We start from the raw sequence: 18,665 nt of genomic DNA, 5'->3' as shown, positions 1-18,665 counted from the left end.
CTAGAATTTATTGGCTCTAGAATGTGTGACAGCTCTGACATATTGTCATTGATAGCTAAGTAAGGAAAGCAAATGTGTTTTCTTTCCTGGTAAAAATAAAAGGATTACACGCTAAAATCCTTTTGCTAAGTTCTACACTGACGTTTTGGGTATTTGGGAATTATCCTAGAGGACTAGCTGGAAGAGCCTAATTTCCTTCTCTTTAGTGCCTAGGACTGAGGCTGATGGAATTAGGAGTATTTTTTCATGATGTTGATTAAAATTGAAACAGTTATGAGAATGCTGTTTCCTGGAAGGTGAAATATATATATATAATTGTACATTTGTCAGAACCCATAGAATGCACGTCAAGAATCCTAATGTAAACTATGGACTTCGGATGACAATGTTGTGTCAATGCAGGTTAATCAACTGTAACACATGTACCACTCTGATTCAGGATGTTGATAGTGGGAGAAGCTGTGTGTATGAGGTCAGGCGGTATATGGGAACTCTCTGTACTTTCCCCTCAACTTTGCTGTGGACCTAGAATGGCTCTAAAAGATACAGTCTATTATTTTTTTTAAATGATGGGAACATGACCAAGATGAGAATATTATTGGAAGTAATATTTTTTATCACTTTCTAAGAAATTGTAGGTATTGTATTAAAATTTTTCATATATTTTAAACCTCATTAATAGATATTAAATGTTATTATTTCATAAAATAATTCATTAGGCTTTAAAAATTAAATTCTTAATATGTAATAAAGTAAATTAAATAATTGAATCTTATGGTAATAGAGAGAGATAATGGTGGGAATGTGCTTTCCTTCCTCTTTATCAAAAATTACAGTGAAATGAAGCCAGGCATAAATGAGTACAGATTATGTAATTTCATTTATATGAGCACAAAAGCTGGCAACCCTAGTCTGTGTTGCTCAGAGCTAGGACAGTGACTTCCTAGAGAGAGGTATACTGACTGGAAGAGCACAGTAAGGTTTTGAGGTGCCAGTTGGGGATTTGGGGGTTTGATTGGCTGTTCTGGATACTGAGTTAGGTGTTTTCAGTTTGTAAAAATTCATGGAGCTGTAGACTTATTGCACTTTTCTATATATATGTTATACTTTTTTAAAAGTCAAAAAAAGGCCATAAACATGGTTCTTCATTTCATGAAGTTTTGACTGAAGCAAAGAGGGAATTGAGATGAGGGCATATACATTCTTACATAAGCCTGTGGTTTATATAAGGACAAGAAAGAATGAAAAGGAAGTTAAGAGAGCTTAAAGGAGCTGGGAGGAATGGCCTTTTGGCTGTATTGTTAAACAGGTTAGAATTTCTCAGTGAGCTAATATAAATCATAGGGACGTCTATATAACCTAGACAGCCGGCAAAGAAAAACGTAAGATCGGAGGAAAGTTAGAGCTTTCTTAAGCAGGATTAAGGATTACAAGTAAGGTAGGAATTGATAAATATCCTTCTGGGAGACTCGTACCACATCCCTTTTGCCTGCCAAAATGTGCATTGTCATTTTTATTTGAATTACTTTTTTAAATGATAGGGCTTACAGCTATTAAACAATTCTATCATGCAGAGTCCACTTTTCTCTGTTCTGTGGGCATGGACAACTCAAGTGGGCTGTACAGTGGTATAACAGTTTCCTCTAGTTCAGCCGGTTGCAAACAATGACCTTCAGCTAAATTTTTTGCACAAGTCATAGATGTCTCTTTTATAGCCCATGTCTAAGTGAGTTTCCAACAAGTTTCTTAACACAGTAGGTGTATTATACTCCCGTACACATTCCGTGAACACTATTTCAAGCAGCAGCCTCCATCTCTTTACCTATCAGGTCATTTTACTCAAGGCAAAATGGATTAGAATGGGCTTTACGTCCTCTTATTCCTATATCTCACCCTAAAGTGCTAATAAAAAATGAAGGGCTCAGAAGGTGATTAAAAGAGAAGAGAGAAAAAGTGAAAAAAAAGCCTATTCAACCTTGAGAATAGATGAGTTAAGCCTTGAAGAAATAAGAAGTTAATTTCAGACAACACAATATTACTGATTTTAAGAAATTTATCAGATGCTTTGGAATCTAAGGTGTGTAAGGGAACGTATGTGAATGAGTGTGTATTTGGGGGGGTATTTATGTGTGTATGTTTGAAACCCAGTAAACATATGCAGAAGATTTACTCTTGTCATGGGGTAGAGGAAAAAATAATAGTTGTCATTCATTGATTATTCACAATTGCCAGGAGTTGTGAATTATCTCATTAAATGCTCATAATAACACTACAAGGTAGGTATGATTATTACTCCCATGCAAAGGTGAGAACATAGAGGTTTATAAAATTTAAATGGCTTATCCAAGGTCTCTTCACCTAAGTGCGAGAGTTACAACTTTAGTTCACCTCTGTTTCAACTCAAAAGCTCATACTCTTACCCACTGCTGCTATCTTGATTACTGAATGATCACAAGAGCAAGTGGAGAAACACTGGGCAAGAAAAGAGGACAAAAGAAGAGGAAAAGAAGTTTAATATCTAAAGGAATATGAAGTAAGAAAAAGGAGAAGTGAGAACTGGAAGAGGGACAAAATACAAATAGCACAGTTCAGGTACATAACAAACGTTCAATAAATGTTTGTTGAATGGATGTATATGACATATACAAATAAATGCTATAAATACACTCTAAGTTTTTTTAAAAATTATATTTGATAATTTTCCCTTAACTTAGCTACAAAGGTGTTTACATGGTTCAAAAGTTATTTTATAGTCATTTTTTTTAATACATTCAAAAGGCCAAATTTAATACATTCAAAACCCAAATCCCCAAAGTGTAACAATTAGGCATCTGAATTAAAAATAATTTTCTCATTCATATCCTTCACTTTCAAACTAACTTCTTGATTAAACTTTAATGTAATTATAAGAGTTAATAACCTTAAAGAGAATAATAATCAAGTCTCCATTATAATTTTCGGGTAGATTCTTTCTGAAGCAAAATATCACTAGAAAATAATTACCCTTAATAACATGGGAGCTATTCTAACAAATACTTTCTTTCATTAAAAAAGTACATAATTTTGAAGGAAACAGAAGAAACAGGGAGAGAATGAGCCCCATTTGATCTACACTAGACTCATCAGATGCCAATATCAATATACTTTGCCATGTACTTTGAGAAGGTTGTGAAAATATTCACGTTTCTGTTCCTTTATCTAAGAAGCTGACACTGCTGGGGAAACCTTGTTGATTGGTGCCCTGGAAGAAGCATCTTTTCCAACTTGTGTCTTGTTTTCAAGCTCTCAGTCCCATCCCACTCATCTCATCACCTTTATAAGGTGATCCAAGTACTAACTTCATTAATTCTCTATTGATAAAATATCCTCCACATATAATACAGTACATCACTTATTAAGTACTTTCTATATATTATCACCTTATATTTAGATTTCACAGGAACTCTAAAATGTATATACTATTAACATCCCCATTGTACAGATGAGGAAACAAAGATTTAAAGAGGTTTTGTTACCTGACCAAGATCACAAAGCAGTGAGTGCTGAAACTGGATTCAAACTCTGAGTATAAAGTCTGGGTTTCTGATCACTATGATAAATACAAAACATTAAATGTGAACTCCTGCAGAAACTCCCCACCACCTCAGATCCTCTCTGCTCCTTCATTTCTGTCCCCATCCCTCATCCAAGGCTCACTGCTGCATCCCTGGTTTGAACCTAATGCCCACACTTAACCCACAGTTAGTGAGCCTATGGCATCCCATCTGTTTCTGGGGTTTGCTTATCATCTATCCCTAATTTTTGGCACATGATGAAGTTCATGAATTACAAGAATAAAGAAGGAGTAAAAGAAACCCAGTGCAGTGGGTGAAGTTGAGTGGGATCCAAGGAAGAACTAAGGCAACTCTACTGATTTGCCTGAAGCTTTGAAGGATGCTGGCTCCGTCTTGGTCCACACATAAGTCTTTATATATTAAGGGAGGAAGTGAAAGCCCTTGTTCTTCATGACTATAAAAGAAATTAAACTTAGAACAGTATGGAGGTTCCTTAAAAAACTAAAAATAGAACTACCATATGACCCAGCAATCCCACAGCTGGGTATATACCCTGAGAAAAGCATAATTCAAAAAGAGTCATGTACCACAATGTTCATTGCAGGCTCTATTTACAATAGCCAGGACATGGAATCAACCTAAGTGTCCATCGACAGATGAATGGATGAAGAAGATGTGGCACATATATACAATGGAATATTACTCAGCCATAAAAAGAAAGGAAATTGAGTTATTTGTAGTGAGGTAGACTGACCTAGAGTCTGTCATACAGAGTAAAGTAAGTCAGAAAGAGAAAAACAAATGCTGTATGCTAATACATACATATGGAATCTAAAAAACAAAGGTTTTAATGAACCTAGGGGCAGGACAGGAATAAAGATGCAGATGTAGAGAATGGACTTGAGGACAAGGGGAGGGGGAAGGGTAAACTGGGACGAAGTGAGAGAGTAGCATTGACATACATACACTACCAAATGTAAAATAGATAGCTAGTGGGAAGCAGCCGCATAGCACAGGGAGATCAGCTCAGTGCTTTGTGTCCACCTAGAGGGGTGGGATAGGTTGGGGGGGGAGGGACATGCAAGAGGGAGGGGATATGGGGATATATGTATACATATAGCTGATTCACTTTGTTATATAGCAGAAACTAACACAACATTGTAAAGCAATTATACTCCAATAAAGATTAAAAAAAAAAAAACTCCCACAGTTTATCAACTTACTCAGAAAACAAGAGGCCGGTATAATTATGCTACTAAATTTCATGATGGCTTCATTTGTAGGATTGATATTTTATAAGCAGCCTGAAGTTTCCTTAATCAGAAACTGAAATATTACCTAATTCAAATCAGTCTGTTTATTTATCTCTACAAATTCAATATCGCTACACATGCCGTTCACTTTCTTTTAAATGTAAAAATATTTCCAGGAATTACTTCATGACTTGCAAACCTCTATCATCAAGCATAAATTATATAATGTACTTCCAAATTATTAATAATGATTTTCTAAATTTTATTTCACATACGGTAATTATCAAAAAGAATATTTATCTTTAAGGTTAACATAGAACCGCTTCATCACATTTGACTTTGCTCCATCTCTATTTACCAAATAAGTAATATCTAGTCACAAGGATATTACGCATCATAAATTCTACAGTTGACATTTTATGTCAGTTTTTCCATATATTGGCATTTTATGTCTCATTTTCTACTTATAAAGGTGGATAAAACAAAGTAGTGTCAAGCCAATTTCATCAATGGTATATATGCTAAAACATTCTCCACAGGACTCTGTCGTGACCTAAATGGGAAGGGAATCTAAAAAAGAGTAGATATATGTACATGTATCACTGATTCACTTTGCTGTACAGCAGAAACTAACACAACACTGCAAAGCAACTATACTCCAAAAAAAAATTAAAAAAATAAAATGAAAACACTAAATAAAAATGATTTATGCACACACAAAAATAATGAATTAGCTCTAGGAATGGGATTGTCACAAACAGTTACAAAGAAAGATCATTTGGGGAAGTAAAGATATGTCTCAAAACCTTCTGGCTTCTAATCAAAGCACAGTGTCTAGAACAGAGCCAGCACTGAAATGATTCTTTGTTCCCTTCCTCCCTCTTTCACTTCTTTACATTCCATTTGTACTTTCATTTTCCCATTTCAGGCACTCTTCTCTCCTGGAGATGACTGGAACCGTCTCTTAACTTGTCATCCCTGTCTTCAGTCTCTCCCTCCTGTCTGCAAATTGCTGCCATAGTTATTTTTCTAAAACACAAATCCTAGCACTTCACTGTCCTGCTCAGAAAGCTTCAGTTCCCTGTGTCACAGTCAAACATCAGAGTTTGGCAGGGATTTCTAACCAGGCCCAAGTTCACGTTGCTGGTCTCATCTCCAGGCGGCTCCCACGTCACTCCTTTGAATTCTTACACCGTGGATGCTCACTTTCTCAGAACGCGTACTCTTGCCTGTCTTCCATCTACTATTAAACTGTTTAGTCTGCCATGAATAGTTTTTCCCATCTTGTCCACCTAAAGAAATGTCACTTTCTATTTGTAATTTAAATCAGATGTCACCTGTTCTGTGTTGTATTCTTTGAGTCTCCCTTATGCAGTTTCCTAATCTCAGCCTTACGTTGGGTTTGTACATGCCATGCCCATGCCTCTATCATATCACTTATCAAATTGAATTATTGTTGGTAACATGTTTGTGTCTCTCCTCTGTTAAGCTATGACATCTGAAAACTCATAGAACCACATTTTATTAATCTTTGTATTTTTGATGCCTGGCAAAGAGCCCTTTTATTAGATACTTTGTAAGATTCTCAATAAAATGTATGTGGGCTAAAGGAATGATTCATAAAAAATAAAAATAAACAACTAAAAAAACAACAACAGTAAGAACACTGATAGGCATCTATGTTTTAAAAATATACCTTTATCTTTAAAATAATCTGCAGTGAATATAGAGCTGGAAGAGACCTCAGTGTTTAGAATATTTTAGTATAATCCTTCCATCTAAAAGATGAACCATCTTCTATCTTCTATATTTTCTTTTTTTTTTTTTTGCTTCTCCTTTTCACCTAACTCTAAAATAAATTCCAAATGGATTATACTCTCTTATAGGGAGAAATCATGATCACTTGATTTTACTGTAAATTGATAATCAATGAATAAAATTACTTTCCCACTGAGTTCTAACTCATCTTTATCACATCATAAGTTCATATGTGTGTATATACAAATACATGTACAAACTGATTTATTATTATATATTGATATTTCTGGCTATTTCTATCTGGTTCTATTTACCATATGTCTGTTCTGGTAATAGTTCCATGCTGGATTGATTATTATAGATTAACATTATGCTTAAATGTTAACTGTTTGGTAGGAATATTTTTTCTTCAAAATCATTTTAGTTATTTTTACTCATTTATTCTCACAATTAAAATTTTAAATATTATTTCAAATTCCAGAAAATACTCCTTTGTCATTTTGGTTGGAACTATACTAAGCCCGAATACAGATTAATTCAGAAAAGATTAACATGTTTCCTCTAATTAGTTTTTCTGTCTACAAACAAGGGATGTCTCTCAATAAAGTTGTCTTCATATGTCTTTAATATTTTTTGGCTCAATTTATTCAAAGATATTTTCTATATATTTTTGCAAAGAAAAGAGTCTCATTTCCCATAATTGTCAATGATTTCTAACATTGTATGTAGGAAAGTTCTTAATGTTTTAATATTAATTTTATATTTGATCATCTTAAAGTAAGTACTCCTAGTTTTCAATTTATTGTCTTGAGATCAAATCATTTGAAAATAACCATAATACTTTTTCCTTTTTAGTAGTAATCTCTTATTTTTGTTTGTTGTTTTATCACATTGGTTAAAATTTATAGAATATTAATAATAGTGCTAATAGGACTAATCCAGCTCTGTAATAGGAATACCTATAAATATATAACCAGTCATAGGCTGAGAGAGATGTGCTTATCACGTTAAACATTTATTCCATTTCTAGTTTGTTTTGTACTTGTAACAGAAATGAGGGTTATATTTTAATCAAATGCTTTTACAGAATCTTATATTTTTCATTGTCTTATTTGACTTCTTAGTGAATTTGTAATGCACTTCCTAATATTAAGCAGTATTTATTTCTTTTAGATAGCTTAAAGGTACTTTACGTGAAGAAATTTGCTTTAAAACCGTCTGCAGTGTTCAGAGACTCTCAAAATTGGATATTTGGAAAATTTGCAGTAAGTCCCTAAAATCAATAAGGTTTCTAAAGAAAAGGAAGTGCTGCTAAATTCCATCTCTATATCAGTCTCTGTAATCAGGCAAGTGTTTAGGTATGTTTCTTAGAATATTGAGCATTGAAATGGTTAGACCACTACCTCACTGTGAGTTTAGGGAAGCTGCTTCATTCAGGGAATTCAATCACAGCATGAAGGTTTGTTTGCATTAAATAATTCCAAAACTGATTCCTCTCTCAGATTCCCACAAATTCTATATGATTTTAATTGTGCCCTCTAGCCTAACAAAAATTCACCCACCGAGAGAAGCAAAGAGATTCAGAGACCACGGCATCCTTTGTTTAAACTTTCCCCCTAAGTCAATGATAGAAGCTTCCTAAATGTCCCTTTCACCCATGTCGCTTTCACCCGCTGGGAGTGCCTCATGACAAGTAAGTTTGTACTTACTTGATCCTTGCCACTGATAATTTGGAACAGGTCTGACATCCAACCTAAGTTTAGCTAATGAGATTCAAGTTTCCAAGAAGTTAGAACTGGGACCTAAAATACATATATGTTAATCTTAGCACATGTCCTGAACAAACAGCAACTAAATTCTAGAAACGTAGATGGTCTCCTGCTACCTACCCTGTGGACCTAGACGTAGAGAAAACCAATATAAAGAGAGCCAAACAAAGCAGACAGAGGGATATTTGGATTTCTGAGAGGTTTTAGTACTTATAACCACTTCTTTTCTTAGACCTTTCTACAGTCTGCCATGAGGTTTCTTGACACACCCTCATAAATCGTTCCTTTTAGCTTAAAGCAAGCTTAAGTTGGTTTCTGTTACCTACAGTCAAACAACCCTGATTAGTATGCCGCTGTGCCTACACTGCCCTGCTCAACTATAGAGAAAGTAAGGAGACATCTCTGGAATTCTGTCCAACACTTTTTCTTTATGATGCATAAGGTTCTCACGGCAACAGAAAAATCTTTGATTCTATACAAGATGTACAGTATTAATATTTTATTGCCTATAGAACACACCAGAGTAAGGAATTGACATTGTTGCTTAAGTACCTGAAAAATCTGAACTCTTTTTATTTTATGTTTTTCTTTTGATAAATCTTTGCATTTAAAAAATTTATAGAAATAGCATTTTGTTCAAATGGTAGCAATAAAAGTAATCCTAAAAGGCAGGCCTTTGTTTCCCTCCAGATTCCCAAGTAAAATATTGTTAAATAACATTGCTTATTAGGCTGTAAGAAAATTCATTCTCTCCTTAGAAATAGGTAAGTTTGCTTCTCTCATGTAATGTAACATATATTCCATTGAATGTCCCCTTATATTTTAGCGCTTAGGAAGCTCAGAACTTAACGTAGTCCTTCATTCTGGTTACCAAATTTGTTTCTTCCCCCTTCAATGGTTTTGATGGTGTACTTCTACTTGAATAGCCCTATGTGCCTTTTTTTATCAGAAGCAGGCAAGGTATTAATAATAAATGAATACTAACAGTAAGCCAATAATGAAATCAAAAAATTGATAAACATCCTGAAAATTACTGAAAAGCAAATTATATATCCCATGATAATCTGCTTATGCTCAGGTCCCCTACCCTATTATTATAACCGTACTATTATTACCAGCTACTGGGACACAGAAAAATTTCAAGCTGTTTGCAAAATAAATCTCCAAGGAGTTCAGAGAGATCCTCTTTTAAGTTCATACACTAAAATTCATGTATTTTCCATGGTCCTCATCCGGAGTACACTTACTCTTGTATCAGACACAGTTCTATTATGCAGTGGGTTCCTACTGCTTTCAAGATGAAGAACAAATCTTAAGAATGACCTGTAAGACATCTCAGGATCTATCTGGTCCTGTCTAGTGCTTTACCCTTGTCTCTGACCCTCATCTCCAGATTCCAGCTGTCTCTAACTCCCTAGAATAGGGACATATTTCCCTATTATAAACTTTTAGTCCAACACACCTCTTCTTTCAATACTCATTGCGGATTATATGATTACACCTTTGTGTGCTTATTTGATTGATATCTAAGTTCCCCAAGAAACATGTCTGTTTTGACTCTTTTTAACAGTAATATATCTTTAGTACCTATCATAATGCTTACCACATCCTATGTGCTCAATAAATATCGCTTGACTAAGTTAATGAAATTTTATGTGCGTTTCTGTGTCCGTGGTAGATTGAAAAAAGCAAATTATGGAAGGGATCAGTCCAAAAAACAATCACAGCAACAGTAGTCTGATAATGTAGAAGGGGAATATAACTATAAAAAGTGGTCAGAAGAACTCAAAAATCATTGGACTCTAGAGGCAAATTGTCTTAATAATCATGAGACATTATGACTTTTTCAGTAGTCTTTAACGGCATCATTATATTACAGTATAGTATAATAATTAAAGTCATCAAGGAAGGGTTAGGTCTATGGTTAAGAGAGAAATTGATAATTCAACTTTAGAATACTTTAATCCAGTGTTTCTTTAAAAGACTTCCCTGTCTTCTGGAGATGAGCTTCAGTTAATGAAAAAATATATTCATTTGCATTCCTCTTCCCACTTCTTAGCAATTTGGATAAATAAAGTGCTCCCCAACGTCATGTTAGGGTAAATAACGTATTGTATTATAACACTTGTATTGTAACACTCCTCTTTCGCTCCATTTAATAATTGTAAGAAAATTATTTTCAAATTCCCCTTACTATTTATATTCTTAACAAAAGGAACTATGTTATGTAATGTTTCACCAAAATTCTGGTGAAATTCAAGAGGATACGAATGTAAACCAAATTGTGTCTCATGTTGCCTGAACAAAGCAAAAGAAGAAGTTTCCACTTGAATTCTAAATTGAAGATGACCTTGTGTTTTGAGAAAGGCTGGCAGCTGAGGTCACTGGAGTGTATTATGATGGACAGTGCAGCGCCATGCGTCCTGCTTGGAGGCATGTCCATTGTGTGGATTACAGCCAAACAGAAAGAATTAGACAGCTCAGAGCATTCTATCATTTCATTTGAAAATAACGGTCAAAGTCATGGGCAGCAACCATTACAGCTTTCATGAAAGAACAGCAGAATTCAATAGTTCCATCACTTGAGACAGGCAATTTGGCTATTCTCAGCCGAACACTATGAAGCCAGTGTATTCTGTACCAATTTCTTGTGACGCTCACAGAAGCAGCATTTCTGCTTCTGCAGTAGGCAAATCTCATCTACACTTGATTGTATGTAATTCTGCCTTACACGATGCAGCTCACTGCTTCAAACTGACCCAATCATTGAAAGAAATACAATGAAAAAGAAGATGCAGAAACTTAACACGGCACTCTTAGAATGTAAAAATATACAGCAACTCCAAATCATCCACTCTCCTCAAGTCATCTTACTGTTTAAAATGCTTAAAATAGGTTTCAAAACAAAATGTCTACAATTCCTTCTTTAATAACGGCATTAACAAAACATTTTCAAAGAAATCTAATCTGTTGTCAGTGGTTCCAAATGAGTCTCCTAAGTTACTTCTGAAATAGTGATATTTTGATTGATAGAGGCTTATTTTTAACTTCTGCTTCTTTCAGCAGATTAATGGTAGCACCAAAAAAAATATGATTGAGATTTAAAAGCAGGTGGAAAAACTCACACTTCTGATTAAAAGGGGAACTGCTTCTAATCCTGTACTTTCCACTCTGCTTGAGTATACTCTATATAGGGGGAAAAAAACACACCCTGTCCCTTCTAAAGTATTTAGATTTAAAAAAAAAAAAGTTGTGACTTACCATTAAAATTTACAGCCCGAATATAACCGAGTAGTTCTTTCCCATCAATGGTACTCATTCGTGGGCAAAGGCCAATGTATCCAGGGCAGAGATCTTTGTGCATATTGTGCAGGGCGTAAGCCATGGAATACACAGCATCAATTACAAACTGGACCTTTCCTTCCTGTTCGTAAGATGAATCCCGAGCAATTCGCTCCAGGCCTGTGAAAGAAAAGGGAAACCATCAACTGGGGTTAGATTTCACTAAAAATTTGGCATGAGGGCTAAGATTTTCATCATTGGAGGCACACAGAAATGAGACAAAACTATTTGATTTTACTCCTGATTATTTTAGTCCTATACTTACTGAGTCAGGTTTTTAAACTGGGTATTGAATTTTTTATTGTGAAAGAACAGAAACTATTTTATTAGCAACAAAATGATATAAAGTAAATAAAAGACATATAGTTTCATTATCTTCATTTCTACCTTATGAGCTCTATTATACTGTACATGCTGGTAATTACCTAGCATTTTGGTAGTGCGTTGATCTTTTAAGTAAAACGTGTACACTGTTGTTCTTCTCATCCACCTTAGCTCCAACGGCATCACTTAATAAGTGGCCCAAAGTAAGATCTCCCCCTCCATCCCACGTCTGTCCTTGTTTAGAATGTGCTCTGTTTGGGAGCTCTTTTTGTAAATATTAAACGACAGTATTTCCTTAAATGAACTGCTTATCTTTAGAAGAATCATTCAATTTATTTTCTTCTTGAACTCAACTTTTTACTTGTTTCTATTGTTTAATTTTTTCCAGCTTATTGATATATAATTGACATATAACACTGTGTAAGTTTAATACAACACGATGATTTAATACACATACATATTGTGAAATGATTACTGCCATAAGGTTAGTTAACATATCCACCACCTCACATAGTTGCCTTTTTTATTCCTTGTGGTGAGAACTTTTAAGATCCAATTGCTTAGAAACTTTCAAGTATACAACACTGTGTTGTTACCTATAGTCATCTTGCTGTACATTAGATAAAAGATGTAGAACTCTCAAAATGAATGTCATTCAGAATAATTGTACCTGTTTTTAGGTATATTTAGGGCTGAGAACTGGCATTGGAGATTACCTTTAGCTTGGCCTTTATCATTTAACATGTAACAGAAACATAGAATTAAAAATGGGAGATAAAATTGATGTTAAAAGTTAGATGGTGTATAATTAGTTATAATCCAACATTCTCATTTTGAGGATGAGGAAACTCAGTTTGTGGAGGTGAAATTCACTTAGGACACACAATGCAGACACAGGAACCACTGCCAGGTCTCAGATATTGAAATCCAATATTCTCTCAATCTCCAGGAAAATGGGGTAGATGGCAAGAATGTTGGACATGCAAGGAAAAAAAACGACAGATAGGACATTGAGGACTTACTAAGGAGATCGAAAAGGATCTATCATTTCCACATTCCCACAAACTTTATACATCTGGTACCACTGGGAGAGACCAAAAGCAAGCACTTTAAATCTTCCCATAAATGTCAGTTAGTAAACTTTAATAAAAGTCTTTAAGTTCAACAAATATTTCCTTTCTTCACAAAAATGCATATTTCCTCTAAATTTAGAGATGTGAATTAAGATGGTTGTCTTATATTTGGGTTTTTACACTCTGACAAAACCAGTGACTTTCTTCTAGACAAATGTAGTGGTCAATTCATTCATTTTCATTAATCAGATCATTGAACCTTTTTTCCTCTGGTCTCAATCACTTGTTCCGCTCAGACCCTTTAAATGCTGTTTGTTGGTGCTCTACTCCCTGCAGTCTTCTGTGATGCTAAATTCTGCTCCTCCCTTTTCAACACACCTTTTCAGACTTTTTTGATGACTCAACGTTCCATTCCCCAAGATTGAGTCCTCTTTTATTTTTCCCAACCTCAGAATCCATTCATTCTCAACTATTACTATTGGTAGGGTCTAGAAATAGAAACTGGAATCCAAAATTTTAATTATAGAGTCCAAAACATTAGATCAACTTATAGCATCAATTTAATTCATTGTGGAATCTAGCTTTCTGGACTTTACTGTCACCTAACTTCCAACCCACATTTCCAATTGCATGCCATATTTCTATTTAGTCTCCTTCCATATCAAACTCATAAGATCCAAAACCAGGCTATCATTGTAGGGAATTACATTATTATTTTCTTAAAACCTCCTATTGAGGATTTGGCAGGCTTAGGAACACAAAGAGAGAAGGCATTTCTAACAAAGAACCTCTTTGAGGTGCCAAAAGGTATACTGTCTCTTTCAACCTGCCTTAGTTGAGTGATCTAAGCTAAGATCCATGCGGATATGGGGATCCTAGGACAGTACTGTGTATGTGCAGAACATCACCAAGTAACCTATGGAAGCAGCACTTTCAGCTTTCCATAGTTTTAACCACAAAATAGACAATTCATAAATAAATACTGATGAGTGGTCGCAGAAACCAACATTCAGTTATATCTTTAAAGACCTTATCTGGTGACAAATGGCTCTGGTTAGTCCAGGACTGAGGAGTTTTTCAGGATGTAGGATCACAACCTGGACAGTCCTGGGCAGACCAGCATGGTTTCTTATGAACAAGGAGGCAAATGGTGAGGGAAACTTGATGATAAAAGACTGAAATAACTACACTGAGGGTAGGTCCCTAGGTCTATATGGAGAGATCCTTGTGTTTCATTTATTTTGCATCACTGAACTTGATAACTGAAAAGGAAGACTAGGCATCCCAGAGCAGTTGTTCCCATCTTAGTTATCTTCTTAAGTACAGATTCTGCAGTGCCATCCAGACTTAATGAATCAGAATCTTCCAACTTGAGGACATGAATACTCTGTAATTTCAAAACAGAGATATCTAACTGTCTTAGATATCTGTCTTAGATAGATACTGTCTTAGATAGAACTGTCATAGATATCTAACTGTCTTAGTCAGTTTAGGCCACTATAACAAAGTGCCACAGACTGGGTGGCAGGAATTTATTTCTCAGAGCTCTGAGTCTGGACTTCCAGGCTCAGGATGCCAGCATGGACAGGTTCTGGTGAAGGCTCTCTTCTGGGTTGCAGGTGGCTGTTTTCTTACATCCTCAATATGGCAGAACGCAGAGAGGAAGCAAGCTCTCTTATGACTCTTAGAAGGGCACTAATCTCATTCATGAGGGCTCTACCCTCAAGACAGTATCTGATCCTAATGACCTCCCAAAGGCCCCACCTCTAATACCATCATATTAGGGAGTAGGGTTTCAACATAGGAATATGGTGGTGGGGGGGAACACAAGCATTCAATCTATAGCACTCATATTCCAGGTTATGTTGATCGTATTGCTGCTCTGTAAACTCTTCTGCAGCATGCTCACGTGCACACACACACACACACACACACACACACACACACACACACACTTTAAAGAAAAAAGAGGAATTCCATGTCTCCATTACTAAAGGAGTATGGTCAGCAGGCATAGGACTGGCAGAAAATGGCAAAGCCAAATTGATTCAAAGAAAGTAATGACCATGAGAACTTAAGGCATTTGGAAATTTTCCACAATCCATGGGATATATGGACAAGCTAGATGTGTATGAATATTTTATATTTTTAAATTTACTCTATCCCCAAATGTTCTGAATTAGACATACTAGGATTTTATTTTAATGCTACTGCAACCTCCTAGAAGTCTGTAAGATATTTCTGACCATTCAATAACTGAGATAAAGTTATATACAACAATTTCCTGATATACTTTTAATATAGATACCCCAACTTAATAGACATACTCTTCCTTGGATTCCTCCCCAATATTTTTCCACCTTCATGTATAATGGATTTATATTAATTCTGAAACACCACACCATCTTATTAAAGGAAAATATGTAAATTTTCACTAGTCAAACTATTTATTTCCTTGCTAGTTCTAAACTACAATTAGTTTGAGTAAAGGTTAAATATATACAACTTTGTTTTCTTTTAAAGTAAAAGTTCATAAGGCTCTCTAGTAACTATTGCCACACAAGTCAATGGACACTATAAGACATTTTTCATAAATCAATGTATGTACGTGGTGACAAACTAAAAGACTGATCACTATTACCATTTCTAAATTTAAAAGGAAATTATCTGATTTCTTTTCAGGCTGTTTAGACAAGGTATTTTTCTATTTCCTAAAACTTCAAACATAATGACACTTAAGATTTTACAGGATCTAGAGTTTGCCCCTCACTTCCTGTATCTGCTTCCCTTGATCATCTAAGAGAATAATTTAGGAAGCTGACAGTGAATCATCAACTTAATTGCCTGTAAAATTTCATTATGCTATCGTTTCTAAAGTTAGCCTTACTGTATTGCTACAAAGTGCTAAACATTGTTAAAGCCTGTATGTCAGCCATCCATTTAAAACACTGATTGTAAAGTTGTGATGTGTTTTAGTGCATAGCTTAAAATTAACAACATATAGCTAAGAGTTTGTGTGGTAGGAGACGAAGTCAGCCTCATAAATCTTATAGCAAGATTGTTTTATGTTTTCATTAATGAAATCTAAAACCCTGACAGCATCTCTGTCCCTGGAACACACAGTAAATTCTTATTGGTCCGAGCAATACCACATGGACCTCCGTTAAGGTCTTCTGCACATCAGGGTGTATCTTTTTTGGTTTTGTTCCTTCTTAGCGAAAAGCAAATCTACTCAAGTTTGCAAAGTGCTGTATATTTTATAATGTGAGTTTCTAAGATGAACCTGACATGAATTTTAAATTCTTTGACTGACACATAGTTTTTGAGCTTTGCTTTCTAAGAATTTCTCATTTCTCAGAAGATAGCTTAGTTTTGTAAACTGAGATACTAGGGGCTATTTTCCTTTTCCTGAAATTATTATAAAACTCATAATGTTACTGCAGGGATGATCTAAAAAAAACAGTGGTCAATTAAGTGGGAAAAAAATGTAAGTCAAATTAGTCCTTTTATTCCCAGGAAAGCAAACATCCAATTGGTTGAATTTTTTACTACAGTCTTACCAGGTAGTAGAAATAATCCCACACTCTAAATTTGTAGGTTAAAAATGACTTCTTTATTTAGCTCCTCCCTGACTTTTTCTTAAGTATGTAGCAAGTATTTTAAATAATTCAATCATTTTCTTGCAGTTGCTGTGAGGAGGATGGTAAGAGGGAAGGAGAGAATTTGTCAGTTGCTATGAATAAACACATTTACGCATACAGGACCAAATAGAAAAGTCATTCTGAATTCCACAAAAACTCCATCTGCCTTACTCCTTGATACACCAGAGATGAGACTGTCACACCCTGCATTGAGCTTTCCCGATACCGCATATGTATGTAGTGACGCAGAGAGGGTAAAATTCTTACACGCTTGAGAATGATGCCAAGAACTGCTCTTCACACTAAAAAGTAATCGCTATCAGGTTAGCAAACGTAAGTCATCTTATACTGAATTTAAACTGGTTTGGGTTCAAGGACACAGTAGAGGGAGGATGGAAAAGAAAGATTAGCGTGTTCAGTAATTCAGGAATATCTCCTAGGCACTAGGATATGCAAAGGAAATGTGTGCACCTCCCAAACCGCAGAGGGATGAAAACATGGGCCCTGTAAGGCAGAAGGACAGACTGAGTAAAGGAGGCTGCCGGCACGGGAGAAGAGGACGGGCCAGTCAGACAGACGTGCATTCAAATCCCAGTTGCACAACTCAACAGGCCCGGGACACTTTCCTGAACCTCACCAAGCCTAGTTCTTCAACTGGAAAGGTTGCCCGCAGGGACTTCCAAGACAGGGTCCCCATCTCTCCAGCCTCAACTGCTGGTAGCACCCTACCTCTCTCTTCTCCACTTTCAGGTCCTTGAATATAACCTGAGATCTTCAAACCACGGGACTTCACTTAGATGTTCACTCTGTACCTTTCTTCACTGCTTCCCAGAGGTCTCCTTCTCAACCTCCAAGCTTCAAGTAAGATGTCAACTCAAATTCGGCTGCAGTAGTGATAGTTAATCATTTTATTTTCGATTTAACAGCTCAGATCAAGTCAAAGAGCATATTAAATGCTAGGTTTAAGTACTAAATATTGTTTGGTTGGAAACAGAGAGCCAATACTGGTATTTAAAATTATTTCTGGGAATTATGTGTAAAGTAAATTGAAACAAACATAAGTTGAAGGTAGAGATACAGGTTGGGAGGCAGGGCAGCAATAGGTTGAAACAGTGGAAAAGAAAAAGAATGACAGAAAATATATTTCAGATGTCAAATTAACAGTCTTTGGATACCTAATTAAATATGAGAGTAGGAGTTGGAGGCAATCAACAACTCAGCAGTTTTGAGGATAGGTAGTAGAATATTGGCACCACTAACAGAATTTGGAAAATCAGGTGAACAGGAAGCCTCCATTTATGGCAGTTAAAAAGACTGATTTTTAAGATTCTATAGTATTGTATCCTCTAACAAAATATGAACTTTATATAAATTTGTTGAGTTATTTAAAGAATAAAGGTCCAAATGTTTAGAGTAATCATATAACAGTGATATGGTTGATTATTTATTTATAACACTGCAATAATTTATGCCACCTTGGAGTGAAATACCTTATGCGGTACTGCCTTAAGACCAGTGGTTTGAGAATTCAAAGACCTACGTTCCAGTTCTAACACGGTGACCAACTGAATTTTGTCCTTGGTCAAGTCATGATCTCTCTGGCATTTATTTACTTCTCAGTAGAAGTTAGAGGACTGAACACGATGATCAATCAGGGTCCCTTCAGTTCTAAAATTCTAGATTCTAGGGCAGCTTCTTTTATTTCTGTTTCCTTCTTACACTAAGATCACTTGAAGATTGCATTAGGGTGTGACTGAACAAATACCACTAAACTCAATTCTCCAAAATAGCTAGGACTATCCAGTAACCAAGACCTGGAAATTCTGCACTAAAAACAACAAAAAAAGAAAACAAAAACCAAATGTCAGCCTGGATTTTTCCTCTTGAATTCTCAGACTGATTAACTGCGTCACTACATTTTCATTATTCTTAGACTTGAGCTATATATCGA

At 35.4% G+C, this 18,665-nt stretch overlaps 1 protein-coding gene across 3 annotated transcripts in view; it reads right to left on the bottom strand.

Moving 5' to 3' along the window:
* GRM8 (glutamate metabotropic receptor 8) overlaps positions 1 to 18,665 on the bottom strand; it is a gene marked incomplete at both ends in the record, with an annotated part of 755,346 nt that overhangs the window by 282,533 nt on the left and 454,148 nt on the right. For all 3 annotated transcript variants that reach the window (XM_082661983.1, XM_082661985.1, XM_082661984.1), the window contains one exon: positions 11,596 to 11,796. In XM_082661983.1, coding sequence (XP_082518109.1) covers positions 11,596 to 11,796 — 201 coding nt within the window. The remainder of the gene's footprint in view (positions 1 to 11,595; positions 11,797 to 18,665) is intronic.

Source organism: Grampus griseus (genome assembly GCF_964374135.1).
Source record: "Grampus griseus genome assembly, chromosome: 9".
Classification (NCBI taxonomy): domain Eukaryota; kingdom Metazoa; phylum Chordata; class Mammalia; order Artiodactyla; family Delphinidae; genus Grampus; species Grampus griseus.
This window is presented reverse-complemented; position numbering and strand designations above follow the sequence as displayed.